We start from the raw sequence: 16,830 nt of genomic DNA, 5'->3' as shown, positions 1-16,830 counted from the left end.
TTTTTGGATCATACAAATCGGTTGATCCGTTCTTTCAAAAACTCGATTTCTTTTTCTGCACTCTTTGCTCCATATCTCCGTAACGGCTGGACTTGCCTTTGCCAAAAACTAATCAGTCACATCTCTCATTAAAGGAATCGAATGTTTTTAAACCATTCAAATCGGTTGATCCGTGCGCCCGAAAACGTGGACGAAAAAATGCGGACATACAAAACACACACACACACATCAATTCTTTTTTCTGAGGTATGCCAAAATGTTCAGAAATCTTCAAAACGTCGAGAAATGCAAAAATTTTCATTTCGATTTTCGGCCCATTACTACGGGAAGTTAAAAAATACAAGCAGTCAATGAATGTATGTTAATTTAATTACATGAAGTTCTTCAAGCACAATTACATGATGAGTGCAAAAAAGTTGCGAAAACAATATTTGTTTAGGCGTTGTTTGACATAATCCACTGTGTGAACGAATATTAATTTATTATTATATTCTCAAATGATGCATGAATAACGATAAATCATTTTCAAAGTTATTTATTCCAGATCACTATTATTTCTTTGTTCTACTAATTAAAATTATAACTAGTTGGTATTGGTATTTGGGGTTGAGGCAAGTTACATGAACTTCCCGATATGTGTAAATAATTGACTTAATCATAAAAAAAAAATTTATGAGTGAGTAAAAGTATTCCGAGTAGATTTATAATGACTACAAGAAAACGGCTCGGTAGATTTTCACCTAAAATAATCAGTATCATTCCCAACTAATAAAATTCGAACAGTTTTGGATTTTTAAAATTCGATTCGGTAGTATGAGCTTAAAAGTGGACGAAAAGTTTAACGCTTTTTTCCAAATTACAACGAAATGGCTGATCGTTGCACAAAACTGAGAAACGATAATTCTCATCGAGTCGACACATCAAATGGTTTTTAAATTTCTGAAATCGGTTTCTAGGCGTTTTTGAGCAAACGTCGACGAAAGTTCTAATTTTGACAAATGCCAAAATAAAGATCATACTAATTTTTTCAAACTTTGACGAATTTTTACGAAATCGTCGAAAAAAAATTTTCTAACAATTTATTAGAAGAAAACGGCCCGGCCGATCTTTGCCAAACCTAATCAGCACGATTCCCAACCAATATCTATCGAATGGTTTTTAATTTTCAAAATCGATTCACAATTACGGGCTGAAACGTGGACGAAGTTTTTTTCACTTTTCTGCAATTTACAAAGAAACGGCCCCGCCAATCGTCGCACACAACTGACAAACAATAGTCCTCATCGAGATACATCGAATGGCTTTTAAATTTTTGAAATAGGTCCAGCCGTTTTTGAGAAAACGTCGATTTATGGCAAAAAATCTGTTCACACACACACATGCTTTTTCCAAATTTGGAAAATCTCATTCGATTCAGAATGGCTTGAAACGTCGAGAAAACATAAAATTAGCGAATCGGATTTTTTTATGAAAACATAAACTTCTCCTTCGGGAAGTTTAAAAATATGGTTAATAATTATAAAATAATACTTTGATATAATTTTAAACATTTATTCAGTTTTATAACAATCATGAAAATATAAGAAGTTGAAAGACTTCTAAAATAAAAATAAAACTAGCTGTAAGTGGAATTCTGTCTTGAGGCAATTATGGCATCGTGCCTTAAGGCAAATTGCTGGAACTTCCCGTACCGTAACGAAATGTTCGAGGAATACTGAATGTTTTCAAATAGATTATTATAAATATTGTAACATTGTCTAATATTTATAAGAATTATATAAACTAAATAGCAAAGTTGAAATTATTTGTAAAGTATATTAGAACTACAGTCAGAATTAAATAAAATTAAAAAAAAAAAAAGTTGAAATTTTTTTTTTCCAAAATCAATTATTTGTTAAGACAAGCAGAAAGTTCTTTGAATCATTTAAATCGGACGCTTAGTTCTCTCAGAAACTGCCATTTTTTATATATTTAGCTCCGTATCTTCGAAATGGCAGGACCTGCCTTTGCCAAAAACTATTAAACACTTCTCCCAATCATTACTAATTGAATGTTTTTTAGATCATTCAAATCGGATACTCCGTTCTCTCAAAAAGTCGATTTTTATTTTCTGCACTCTTTGCTTCGTATTTCCGAAACGGCTGGACTTGCCTTTGCCAAAAACTAATCAGCTCTTTTCCCTATCGATAGGAATCGAATGTTTTTTGAACCTTTCAAATCGGTTGATCCGTACGCCCGAAAACGTGGGCGAAAATTTGTATCCATACATACATACACACACACACATCCATTTTTTCTGAGGTATGCCAAAATGTTCAGAAACCTTCAAAACGTCGAGAAATGTAAAAATTTTCAATTCCGATTTTCGGCCCATTACAATAACTTACCCTAAGGGAAGTTAATAAAGGCTGGTATTGTTATAGTAATAGTATAATAATCATTATCAATGCTGAAAGTTTCGGTAAATCAAATAAATGAAACAATAAAGAAATAATTTTTAACGTCGATTAAACAAAAATATAAACTTGAAATAAATATTAAAATTTAAACTTGTGAACCCGTGCGCTATACTGGGCAATACTGGGTTTACCTGTATTTTTATTCAATTTATGTTTTTTTTTTTATTTTCAATAATTATTACAACTGCTAAATTATTAACATCAAGTAATATTGATAAATAATAACATAAATTTAAATAAATAAAAGTGCAAAGAATAAAATTTACATGAAAATAATATCCGTAATATGAATTCAATTTATGTAACAGAAATAATTGATCATAGATGAGAAGGTAGAAACAAATGATTATCTCATTACTACGATATTCTAGGTATATTGGAATAATGCAAATAAGTGAAAAAAATCGTGTACTTTCTTACGAAATAGTAGTCACTTCAAACCCAATTATTAGGGTTTTATTAAAATTTAAAAAAAACATATACCGTAATTACGTTACAGTATTCTGTAGTCATTAACAAACTTATTAACAGTTGAAAATAAAAGATAAAATCGAGTCTACTTCTCGTAATTGCGCGATACTATGAAAATAACTAAACAAAATGTTTAAAACTCACATATTGTTGAAAACTTCTCGGCCATTTTGTTGTACAAAGACATTGTTTTGAATTTTATTAATAACTGTTAAATTACTTTGCATAACTAACTCTAGTTTTTGACAAAGTTATTGCTGAATAAATTCACTAAAACATTTTCTCAGACAAAGATTATGTAAAATTCTTGCTTATATTTTAAAATAATTTTAAACTTGCATAATGTTGAAAACGTGTCGGCCATTTTGTGGAACAAAGACATTGTTTCGTGTTTTTACTAATAACTTTTAAATACTTATTATAACTAAATATAGTCTTTGAAAAAGTTATAGCTGAATAAATTTTCTAAATATTTTCTCAAACAAAAAAATTACGTTTCTATTTAAAAAGAAAATAAAGTTAATGTGGCATATTTCTGGTATATATTGCCATGTGTAAAGATATTTTTTAAATTCATAATAACTTCTAAACTTAGAAAGTTAAAGCTACTCCTGACCAATTTGTATTTGAACCTGAAACCAATGGTTACTAATTCAAATTAATAATACTTAATTTATAAAAATTAATTATGAATAAAAAATTATGAAATGATATTTATACTATGTAATGTGTACAGTATATTTCATACTATTTCTACATGTCATTACATGCAAGAAAATTTACAATATTTAAATTTAAGTAAACAAATATGCTTATGTTTCATTGATCTTCACCAGGCTTCTGACTATGAAGTGCCATGTGTCTCTTCAAATCCTTGGATTGAGTAAATTCCTTATTACATTTATAGGAATGCTCTCGTTTATGAATCAGCATGTGTTTTTCATATGACCTCTTTCTGTGAATGTCTTTTTGCATATATTGCATCGATGGGGACGCTCACCACTGTGAATAAGCATGTGACTTTTCAGATTACATAAATGCCTGAATGTTTTTTTGCATATATTGCATTCATGAGGACGTACACTACTGTGTATCAGCATGTGACTTTTCAGACTAGATGAGTGTGAATGACTTATTACAAAATCACATTTATGAGGGCGAACCCCACTGTGCGTCAGCATGTGTCGTTTCAGACCACCTAATTCTGTGAATGTCTTATTGCATATATTGCATTCATGGGGACGTACTCCACTGTGTATCAGCATGTGATTTTTTAAACTACCTGATTGCGTGAATGTCTTTTTACATAAATTGCAATCATGGGCGCCCTCACCACTGTGAATGAGCATGTGCCTTTTCAGATTACTTAATCGATTAAAAGCCTTGTAACAGACTTCGCATTTGAAAGAACATTCTTTGCTATTACTAGGAATATGATCGGCCATATGCTTTTTTAAATGGTCTGATTCTGGAAATGATCTATTGCAAATGTCACATTCATAAATTGATGACTCGACTAACTCCTGTTTGACTTCTTCTTCAATTGTCACTTCGGAATTCATGAATCTTTGTAAACACGTATCACCATCTTCAGAACACGATTCAGATTTAACATCAGGATCATCAAAACCATCCTCTATTTCGAGTTTAATGTCTTCTGGTGAATATTCTGGTGGTTCAATTTTAATTGCCTGATCATTCATAGACATAATTGTTTCCTCCGCCATTTTTATATTTACACTGTTTACACTCAGAAAAAATTAACGAAAATAGTTGTGTGCTAAATAATAATCTAGTTTAATCAATAATTATTTTCAATATGATCAATTATTTACGCGTATATAATTGGCATCCTCACAACCGGTAACCTCATTTACTTTTATTATTTAACACATGGATAAAAGAAGAGTATGATTTAACATTTGAAGCATAGAGTTTGTTTGTAGCAGTAGCGAGAGTAGAAACATAGAGAACCTATATTGATTTTGAAAAGACGCGCCACGTTAAATAATGTCTCATCTTTCTAGAAATATACTCTCTATGCTTCAAATGTCAAATAGTAAATGTAATGAAAACTAAGTTGTAATTTATTTATAATATATTTTTTATGAAAATATTTAAAAATGTCGGAGGAAACAATTATGCCTATGAATAATCAGGTAATTAAAATTGAGCCACCAGAATATTCGCCAGAAGACATTAAACTCGAAATGGAGGATGAATTTGATAATCCTGACGTTACTGTTAAATCTGAATCGTGTTCTGAAGATGATGACACGTGTTTAGAAAGATTTATGAATTCCGAGGTGACAATTGAAGAAGAAGTCAAACAGGAGTTAATCGAGACAACAACTTATGAATTTGACCTTTGCAATAGATCATTTGCAGAATCGAATTATTTAAAAGAGCATAGCAAAGAAAGATCTTTCAAATGCGAAATCTGTTACAAGGATTTTGATCAATTAAATGAACTAAAAAACCACATACTCATACACAGTGGTGAGCGCCCTCACAAATGCGGTACGTGCAATAAGAGATTCACACAATTATCTAATCTGAAAAGTCACATGCTCATTCACAGTGGTGAGCGACCCCATCGATGCAGTATATGCAATAAGACATTCGCAACAATAAATTATCTAAAAAAACACATGGTAATTCATAAGGGAATACGCCCCTATGAATGCAATGTATGCAATAAGACATTTACACATTTATGTAATCTGAAAAGTCACATGCTGATACACGGTGGAGTAAGTCCTTATGAATGCAATATATGCAACAAGACATACACAAGATCAAGTAATCTGGAAAGTCACATGCTGATACACAGTGGAGTACGTCCTTATGAATGCAATATATGCAATAAGAAATTTACACAATTAGGTCATTTGAAAAGTCACATGCCAATGCATAGTGGAGTACGTCCCCATGAATGCAATATATGCAATAAGAAATTTACACAATTAGGTCATTTGAAAAATCACATGCCGATACACAGTGGAGTACGTCCTCATGAATGCAATATATGCGAAAAGACATTTATGAGAACAAGTGATCTAACAAAACACATGCTGATACACAGTGGATTACGTCCCCATGCATGTAATATATGCAAAAAGACATTTATGAGAAAAGGTGATCTGAAAAGTCACATGCTGATACACAGTGGTGTACGTCCCCATGAATGCGATATATGCAAAAAAACATTCACGCAATCAGGTAGTTTAAAAAATCACATGCTGAGACACAGTGGAGTACGTCCTCATGAATGCAATCTATGCAAAAAGACATTCACAGAAAGAGGTCATATGAAAAAACACATGCTGATTCATAAACGAGAGCATTCCTATAAATGTAATAAGGAATTTACTCAATCCAAGGATTTGAAGAGACACATGGCACTTCATAGTCAGAAGCCTGGTGAAAATCAATGAAATATAAACATTTTTGTTTACTTAAATTTTTAAATTTACTATCCAGAAATGTACTACATAATCTTCGGAAATATTTTAAAAATATGAATGTAAATTTACCATATTATTGTCTGAGTAAATGTTTTAGAGAATTTAGTCAGCTATAACTTTGTCAAAGACTGTAATTAGTTATAGAAAGTAATTTATAAGTTATTAATAAAAATATTGAAAAAGCTTCACAATGTTCTAGTCTAGATGTATCAATATTAAGAAACTTCAAAAATATATTAAACATAAAACCAGAAATTTTACAATATTTTTGTCTAAGAAAGTGTTTCAGAGAATGACAAATATACTAGATGGAAGCAAGCGTTTTGATACTTGAAGCCATATCGGTTCAATAAAATTTGGAATCATATCAGTCTCTTATAGTTCCCAGAAAGGTTCTGTGTTATATTTGGTCTAATGTATATATTAATTTAGATTATTATATCAATGTATATGTTAATTTAGATTAATATGACTTCTTATTGAAGGAGTGAATTCAACTTTAAAAAAAATTAAAAAAAAACTTTAAAACTTAAACTTTTTCAAAATTAAGTTTTTTTTTGAAAATGATGAAAAATTTCGAAAATTTGAATTTTTGGAAACTTTGATTTTTTTTTTAAATTTTGTTTTTTTTTTAATTTTCAAAATTACTAAATTTTCTGTAAATGTTTTTTGAATTAATCTAATCGGATTAAAGTTCTCTCAAAAACTTCATAACCTTTTTTGCCTTTTGCAAAAACGCTTTGCGATCGAGTACGAACCGAATGATTTTTCAATCATACAAATCGGTTATTCCATACTGTCGAAAATGTCGAGGACATTTGTTCGAACCATGTTAAAAAACTTGAAAATTAACAATCTTGGTACGGAACCCAAAAAATTTACACGAAATGTGTGCATAGTATTAGGATCTCTATAAAATATCTGATAATTTGATGTACATATATCCAATAAAAATTTTACCAGTTGCTCATTTCATCAATACAAGTAAAATGTTTTTCGAATTATTAAAATCGAACGCTCCGTTTAAATCCTCTTAAAAACTGAGTTACCGTTTTTGGCACTTTTTACCCCGTATCTTCGGAACGGCTAGATCTGTCTTCGCAAAAATCTAATCAGCACGTTTCCTTATCAATACGAATCAAATGTTTTTTAAATTATTCAAATCGGTTATTTCACTGTCGAAAATGTCGAGGACATTTGTTTGAACCATATACATGAATTTTAAAATTAACTAGTGGTGTATGGCATCGTGCCTTAAGGCAAATTGCTGGAAATTCGAAAAATTTTAAACGTTTTCAAATATATTATTACAAATACTGTAACTTTCATTATAATAAATTTCATTATAACTAGTTGGTTTGGTATTTATTAGCCTTGAGGCAAGTTACATGAACTTCCCGAAATGTGTAAATAATCGACTTAATAAAAAAAATGTGTAAATAATATACTTCATTAATCCTACTTTAAAAAAAAACGATAATAATTTTAGCAAACTTTGACGAATTTTTAAAATTAAACTACTTGTCGTTAGGCCGTAATATTACAGTAAGTTCTATAAGACCATGATGTATATCGCCAAAAAAATTTACATGAAAATCGGCTTAAATTTTTTTTCAACAGTTAATTACAAGAAAACGGCTCGGTAGATTTTCACCTAAAATTAATCAGTACCATTCCCAACTAATATCTTTCGAACAGTTTTTGATTTTTTAAAATCGTTCGGTAGGATGAGCTTAAATGTGGACGAAAAGTTTTTTTCAAATTACAAAGAAACGGCTTGGCAGATCGTCGCACAAAACTGACAAACGATAGTCCTCACCGAAATACATCAAATGGCTTTTAAATTTCTAAAATCGGTTCAGGCGTTTTTGAGAAAACGTCGATCAAAAGTCTAATTTTGACAAATGCCAAAAAGACCATACTGATTTTTGCAAACTTTGACGAATTTTTAAAGCTGAACCAGTTGTCGTAGCGCCGTAATATTTTTGTATGATCTAGAAGACTATGGTATCTATCGTCAAAAAAATAATCATAAAAATCGTCGAATTTTTTTTTTAAAAAACTTTATTACAAGAAAACGGCCCGGCCGATCTCTACCAAAAACTAATCAGCACGATTCCCAACCAATATCTTTCGAACGGTTTTTGAATTTTCAAAATCGATTCAGAATTGCGGGCTAAAACGTAGACGAAAAATTTTTCACTTTTCTGCCATTTATGAAGAAACGGCTTGGCCGATCGTCGCACAAAACTGACAAACAATAGTTCTCGTCGAGATACATCGAATGGCTTTTAAATTTTTGCAATCGACCCAGCCGTTTTCGAGAAAACGTCGATTTACGGCAAAAAATCTGTTCACATACACACACACACACACACACATACTTTTTCCAAATTTGGTCTCATTCGATTCAGAATGGCTTGAAACGTCGAGAAAACATAAAATTAGCGAATCGGGTTTTTTGATGAAAACATAAACTTCTCCTTCGGGAAGTTAATAAAAATATATTTTTGCTATCTTGTTATATCTGAGCAAATCAAATGTAAATCATAAATCCATTTATCTCCAGAGCATTAACAATCGTCATTTCATCTCGAATTCAATTTCAAAAAAAAAAAAAAATAAACAGTTGCCTATTTTACACAAAATTGAAAAAGTGCTCCCGTATAATTCTTCAAATAATTCTGTGCGACATTTTTACTTATACTGTGCTTAGCTTGGCGGCATTTTCACATTTTTCAATAGTTTTCACAAAATTGGAAAAGTGCTTAATCAAAAATTAAAAAAATATTTTTTGAAAAAAAAATTAGAAACAAAATTTTTTTTCCAAAGCAATTATTTTGTTGAAACAAGCAGAAAGTTCTTTGAATCATTTAAATCGGACTCTTAGTTCTCTCAAAAACTGCCTTTTTTTAACATTTAGCTTTGTATCTCCGAAACCGCTGGGCCTACCTTTGCCAAAAACTAATAGCCACTTTTCCCCGTCATTACGAACTGAATGTTTTTTGGATCATACAAATCGGTTGATCCGTTCTTTCAAAAACTCGATTTCTATTTTCTGCACTCTTTGCTCCATATCTCCGTAACGGCTGGACTTGCCTTTGCCAAAAACTAATCAGCACATCTCTCTATTAATAGGAATCGAATGTTTTTTAAACCATTCAAATCGGTTGATCCGTGCGCCCGAAAACGTGGACGAAAAAATGCGGACATACAAAACACACACACACACACATCAATTTTTTCTGAGGTATGCCAAAATGTTCAGAAATCTTCAAAACGTCGAGAAATGCAAAAATTTTCATTTTCGATTTTCGGCCCATTACTACGGGAAGTTAAAAAATACAAGCAGTCAATGAATGTATGTTAATTTTAATTACATGAAGTTCTTCAAGCACAATTACATGATGAGTGCAAAAAAGTTGCGAAAACAATATTTGTTTAGGCGTTGTTTGACATAATCCACTGTGTGAACGAATATTAATTATATTATTATATTCTCAAATGATGCATGAATAACGATAAATCATTTTCAAAGTTATTTATTCCAGATCAACTATTATTTCTTTGTTCTACTAATTAAAATTATAACTAGTTGGTATTGGTATTTGGGGTTGAGGCAAGTTACATGAACTTCCCGATATGTGTAAATAATTGACTTAATCAATAAAAAAAAATTTATGAGTGAGTAAAAGTATTCCGAGTAGATTTATAATGACTACAAGAAAACGGCTCGGTAGATTTTCACCTAAAATTAATCAGTATCATTCCCAACTAATAAAATTCGAACAGTTTTGGATTTTTAAAATTCGATTCGGTAGTATGAGCTTAAAAGTGGACGAAAAGTTTAACGCTTTTTTCCAAATTACAACGAAATGGCTGATCGTTGCACAAAACTGAGAAACGATAATTCTCATCGAGTCGACACATCAAATGGTTTTTAAATTTCTGAAATCGGTTCTAGGCGTTTTTGAGCAAACGTCGACGAAAGTTCTAATTTTGACAAATGCCAAAATAAAGATCATACTAATTTTTTCAAACTTTGACGAATTTTTACGAAATCGTCGAAAAAAAATTTCTAACAATTTATTAGAAGAAAACGGCCCGGCCGATCTTTGCCAAAACCTAATCAGCACGATTCCCAACCAATATCTATCGAATGGTTTTTTAATTTTCAAAATCGATTCACAATTACGGGCTGAAACGTGGACGAAGTTTTTTTCACTTTTCTGCAATTTACAAAGAAACGGCCCCGCCAATCGTCGCACACAACTGACAAACAATAGTCCTCATCGAGATACATCGAATGGCTTTTAAATTTTTGAAATAGGTCCAGCCGTTTTTGAGAAAACGTCGATTTATGGCAAAAAATCTGTTCACACACACACATGCTTTTTCCAAATTTGGAAAATCTCATTCGATTCAGAATGGCTTGAAACGTCGAGAAAACATAAAATTAGCGAATCGGATTTTTTTATGAAAACATAAACTTCTCCTTCGGGAAGTTAAAAATATGGTTAATAATTATAAAATAATACTTTGATATAATTTTAAACATTTATTCAGTTTTATAACAATCATGAAAATATAAGAAGTTGAAAGACTTCTAAAATAAAAATAAAACTAGCTGTAAGTGGAATTCTGTCTTGAGGCAATTATGGCATCGTGCCTTAAGGCAAATTGCTGGAACTTCCCGTACCGTAACGAAATGTTCGAGGAATACTGAATGTTTTCAAATAGATTATTATAAATATTGTAACATTGTCTAATATTTATAAGAATTATATAAACTAAATTGCAAAGTTGAAATTATTTGTAAAGTATATTAGAACTACAGTCAGAATTAAAATAAAATTAAAAAAAAAAAAAGTTGAATTTTTTTTTTCCAAAATCAATTATTTTGTTAAGACAAGCAGAAAGTTCTTTGAATCATTTAAATCGGACGCTTAGTTCTCTCAGAAACTGCCATTTTTTATATATTTAGCTCCGTATCTTCGAAATGGCAGGACCTGCCTTTGCCAAAAACTATTAAACACTTCTCCCAATCATTACTAATTGAATGTTTTTTAGATCATTCAAATCGGATACTCCGTTCTCTCAAAAAGTCGATTTTTATTTTCTGCACTCTTTGCTTCGTATTTCCGAAACGGCTGGACTTGCCTTTGCCAAAAACTAATCAGCTCTTTTCCCTATCGATAGGAATCGAATGTTTTTTGAACCTTTCAAATCGGTTGATCCGTACGCCCGAAAACGTGGGCGAAAATTTGTATCCATACATACATACACACACACACACACATCCATTTTTTCTGAGGTATGCCAAAATGTTCAGAAACCTTCAAAACGTCGAGAAATGTAAAAATTTTCAATTCCGATTTTCGGCCCATTACAATAACTTACCCTAAGGGAAGTTAATAAAGGCTGGTATTGTTATAGTAATAGTATAATAATCATTATCAATGCTGAAAGTTTCGGTAAATCAAATAAATGAAACAATAAAGGAATAATTTTTAACGTCGATTAAACAAAAAATAAACTTGAAATAAATATTAAAATTTAAACTTGTGAACCCGTGCGCTATACTGGGCAATACTGGGTTTACCTGTATTTTTATTCAATTTATGTTTTTTTTTTATTTTCAATAATTATTACAACTGCTAAATTATTAACATCAAGTAATATTGATAAATAATAACATAAATTTAAATAAATAAAAGTGCAAAGAATAAAATTTACATGAAAATAATATCCGTAATATGAATTCAATTTATGTAACAGAAATAATTGATCATAGATGAGAAGGTAGAAACAAATGATTATCTCATTACTACGATATTCTAGGTATATTGGAATAATGCAAATAAGTGAAAAAAATCGTGTACTTTCTTACGAAATAGTAGTCACTTCAAACCCAATTATTAGGGTTTTAATAAAAATTTAAAAAAAACATATACCGTAATTACGTTACAGTATTCTGTAGTCATTAACAAACTTATTAACAGTTGAAAATAAAAGATAAAATCGAGTCTACTTCTCGTAATTGCGCGATACTATGAAAATAACTAAAAATGTTTAAAACTCACATATTGTTGAAAACTTCTCGGCCATTTTGTTGTACAAAGACATTGTTTTGAATTTTATTAATAACTGTTAAATTACTTTGCATAACTAACTCTAGTTTTTGACAAAGTTATTGCTGAATAAATTCACTAAAACATTTTCTCAGACAAAGATTATGTAAAATTCTTGCTTATATTTTTAAAATAATTTTAAACTTGCATAATGTTGAAAACGTGTCGGCCATTTTGTGGAACAAAGACATTGTTTCGTGTTTTTACTAATAACTTTTAAATTACTTATTATAACTAAATATAGTCTTTGAAAAAGTTATAGCTGAATAAATTTTCTAAAATATTTTCTCAAACAAAAAAATTACGTTTCTATTTAAAAAGAAAATAAAGTTAATGTGGCATATTTCTGGTATATATTGCCATGTGTAAAGATATTTTTTAAAATTCATAATAACTTCTAAACTTAGAAAGTTAAAGCTACTCCTGACCAATTTGTATTTGAACCTGAAACCAATGGTTACTAATTCAAATTAATAATACTTAATTTATAAAAATTTAATTATGAATAAAAAATTATGAAATGATATTTATACTATGTAATGTGTACAGTATATTTCATACTATTTCTACATGTCATTACATGCAAGAAAAATTTACAATATTTAAATTTAAGTAAACAAATATGCTTATGTTTCATTGATCTTCACCAGGCTTCTGACTATGAAGTGCCATGTGTCTCTTCAAATCCTTGGATTGAGTAAATTCCTTATTACATTTATAGGAATGCTCTCGTTTATGAATCAGCATGTGTTTTTTCATATGACCTCTTTCTGTGAATGTCTTTTTGCATATATTGCATCGATGGGGACGCTCACCACTGTGAATAAGCATGTGACTTTTCAGATTACATAAATGCCTGAATGTTTTTTTGCATATATTGCATTCATGAGGACGTACACTACTGTGTATCAGCATGTGACTTTTCAGACTAGATGATAGTGTGAATGACTTATTACAAATATCACATTTATGAGGGCGAACCCCACTGTGCGTCAGCATGTGTCGTTTCAGACCACCTAATTCTGTGAATGTCTTATTGCATATATTGCATTCATGGGGACGTACTCCACTGTGTATCAGCAGGTGATTTTTCAGATGACCTCTTTCTGTAAATGTCTTATTGCATATATTACATTCATGGGGACGTACTCCACTGTGTATCAGCATGTGATTTTTTAAACTACCTGATTGCGTGAATGTCTTTTTACATAAATTGCATTCATGGGCGCCCTCACCACTGTGAATGAGCATGTGCCTTTTCAGATTACTTAATCGATTAAAAGCCTTGTAACAGACTTCGCATTTGAAAGAACATTCTTTGCTATTACTAGGAATATGATCGGCCATATGCTTTTTTAAATGGTCTGATTCTGGAAATGATCTATTGCAAATGTCACATTCATAAATTGATGACTCGACTAACTCCTGTTTGACTTCTTCTTCAATTGTCACTTCGGAATTCATGAATCTTTGTAAACACGTATCACCATCTTCAGAACACGATTCAGATTTAACATCAGGATCATCAAAACCATCCTCTATTTCGAGTTTAATGTCTTCTGGTGAATATTCTGGTGGTTCAATTTTAATTGCCTGATCATTCATAGACATAATTGTTTCCTCCGCCATTTTTATATTTACACTGTTTACACTCAGAAAAAATTAACGAAAATAGTTGTGTGCTAAATAATAATCTAGTTTAATCAATAATTATTTTCAATATGATCAATTATTTACGCGTATATAATTGGCATCCTCACAACCGGTAACCTCATTTACTTACGTGTATATAGTTGGCAGGTTCTCACATCTGGCAGGTTCAGTTTCGTGGGCGTGGCCTATCGGCGAAGGCGTGGCCAACATTTAAATTCTAATTTTTTTTATGAAAATGATTAAAATATAATAATTTATTCAATTAAATTTCATTTATTTTGCATTATCTTTGTTTGACATAAAAATCTTTAACCTACAATCAAGTATTTTTACATATGTCATAGTACATTGATACCAACCGACATGATCTGCCGTGTCAAAATATGTTCGAAGATATGTTGAAATAGTGTCGAGAGCCTGCCAGTGTTTATTCGGCACATATTTTACATTTATCTTATTAATAACTGAATTAGTGATGAATATTAATAAATAACTATGAATATAAAGTAATAATGTTGTATTTTATATTAGTTCTACATAGTGAAAGTTGTGTTTTTTGTTTCACAAATTAGTGGCGGGCCTGCCAGAATTTATTTGGCAAATTTTTTACATTTATCTTATCAATAACTGAATCAGTGATGAATATTAATAAATAACTATGAATATAAATTAATAATGTTGTGTTTTATATTAGTTCGACAACGTTTTCAGGCTACTTTTTGCAATTGTTAAAAATCGTTCTTGAGGTTATGTTAGTAGCGGGCCTGCCAGAATTTATTTGGCAATTTTTTTACATTTATCTTATCAATAACTGAATTAGTGATGAATATTAATAAATAACTATGAATATAAAGTAATAATGTTGTGTTTGATATTAGTTCTACATAGTGAAAGTTGTTTTTTGTTTCATAAATTAGTGGCGGGCCTGCCAGAATTTATTTGGCAAATTTTTTACATTTATCTTATCAATAACTGAATCAGTGATGAATATAAATAAATAACTATGAATATAAATTAATAATGTTGTGTTTTATATGAGTTCGACAACGTTTTCAGGCTACTTTTTGCAATTGTTAAAAATCGTTCTTGAGGTTATGTTAGTAGCGGGCCTGCCAGAATTTATTTGGCAATTTTTTTACATTTATCTTATCAATAACTGAATTAGTGATGAATATTAATAAATAACTATGAATATAAAGTAATAATGTTGTGTTTGATATTAGTTCTACATAGTGAAAGTTGTTTTTTGTTTCATAAATTAGTGGCGGGCCTGCCAGAATTTATTTGGCAAATTTTTTACATTTATCTTATCAATAACTGAATCAGTGATGAATATAAATAAATAACTATGAATATAAATTAATAATGTTGTGTTTTATATGAGTTCGACAACGTTTTCAGGCTACTTTTTGCAATTGTTAAAAATCGTTCTTGAGGTTATGTTAGTAGCGGGCCTGCCAGAATTTATTTGGCAATTTTTTTACATTTATCTTATCAATAACTGAATTAGTGATGAATATTAATAAATAACTATGAATATAAAGTAATAATGTTGTGTTTTATATGAGTTCGACAACGTTTTCAGGCTACTTTTTGCAATTGTTAAAAATCGTTCTTGAGGTTATGTTAGTAGCGGGCCTGCCAGAATTTATTTGGCAATTTTTTACATTTATCTTATCAATAACTGAATTAGTGATGAATATTAATAAATAACTATGAATATAAAGTAATAATGTTGTGTTTGATATTAGTTCTACATAGTGAAAGTTGTTTTTTGTTTCATAAATTAGTGGCGGGCCTGCCAGAATTTATTTGGCAAATTTTTTACATTTATCTTATCAATAACTGAATCAGTGATGAATATAAATAAATAACTATGAATATAAATTAATAATGTTGTGTTTTATATGAGTTCGACAACGTTTTCAGGCTACTTTTTGCAATTGTTAAAAATCGTTCTTGAGGTTATGTTAGTAGCGGGCCTGCCAGAATTTATTTGGCAATTTTTTTACATTTATCTTATCAATAACTGAATTAGTGATGAATATTAATAAATAACTATGAATATAAAGTAATAATGTTGTGTTTTATATGAGTTCGACAACGTTTTCAGGCTACTTTTTGCAATTGTTAAAAATCGTTCTTGAGGTTATGTTAGTGGCGGGTCTGCCAGAATTTATTTGGCAAATTTTTTACATTTATCTTATCAATAACTGAATCAGTGATGAATATTAATAAATAACTATGAATATAAAGTAATAATGTTGTGTTTTATATTAGTTCGACAACGTTTTCAGGCTACTTTTTGCAATTGTCAACAATCGTTCTTGAGGTTATGTTAGTGGCGGGTCTGCCCGGTATTATTTGGCAATTTTTTTACAATTATCTTATCAATAACTGAATTAGTGATGAATATTAATAAATAACTATGAATATAAAGTAATAATGTTGTGTTTTATATTAGTTCTACATAGTGAAAGTTGTGTTTTTTGTTTCACAAATTAGTGGCGGGCCTGCCAGAATTTATTTGGCAAATTTTTTACATTTATCTTATCAATAACTGAATTAGTGATGAATATTAATAAATAACTATGAATATAAAGTAATAATGTTGTGTTTTATATTAGTTCGACAACGTTTTCAGGCTAC

General features: G+C 30.1%; 3 protein-coding genes across 3 annotated transcripts; 1 reads left to right on the top strand and 2 right to left on the bottom strand.

Annotated features, from left to right (window-relative positions):
• Positions 1 to 3,930: 3,930 nt before the first annotated feature.
• Positions 3,931 to 4,657, bottom strand: LOC113365529 (zinc finger protein 710-like; the record flags this gene model as incomplete). Its single annotated transcript, XM_026607066.1, has 2 exons — positions 4,213 to 4,657; positions 3,931 to 4,128 (listed from the first exon to the last, which is right to left on the bottom strand). Coding segments are annotated over exons 1-2 (643 nt in total), but the record flags the coding sequence as incomplete, so codon positions are not given.
• Positions 4,658 to 5,053: 396 nt separating this feature from the next.
• On the top strand, positions 5,054 to 6,367 carry LOC113365528 (zinc finger protein 83-like). Its single transcript, XM_026607064.1, has 2 exons — positions 5,054 to 6,035; positions 6,153 to 6,367. The coding sequence occupies exons 1-2, from the start codon at positions 5,054 to 5,056 to the stop codon at positions 6,365 to 6,367; spliced, it is 1,197 nt and encodes a 398-aa protein (XP_026462849.1).
• A 6,794-nt stretch (positions 6,368 to 13,161) lies between these two features.
• LOC113365527 (zinc finger protein 525-like) lies at positions 13,162 to 14,157 on the bottom strand. The gene is made up of 2 exons (XM_026607063.1): positions 13,713 to 14,157; positions 13,162 to 13,634 (listed from the first exon to the last, which is right to left on the bottom strand). Exons 1-2 carry the CDS (start codon positions 14,155 to 14,157, stop codon positions 13,162 to 13,164), a joined length of 918 nt encoding a protein of 305 aa, XP_026462848.1.
• Positions 14,158 to 16,830: the final 2,673 nt, after the last annotated feature.

This window comes from Ctenocephalides felis, unplaced genomic scaffold (assembly GCF_003426905.1).
Source record: "Ctenocephalides felis isolate EL2017-DRISC unplaced genomic scaffold, ASM342690v1 CF-g0.4_SCAFFOLD_01089, whole genome shotgun sequence".
In the NCBI taxonomy this organism is placed as follows: Eukaryota; Metazoa; Arthropoda; class Insecta; order Siphonaptera; family Pulicidae; genus Ctenocephalides; species Ctenocephalides felis.
The sequence above is the reverse complement of the archived record's forward strand: the minus strand, read 5'-3'. Positions and strand labels throughout refer to the sequence as shown.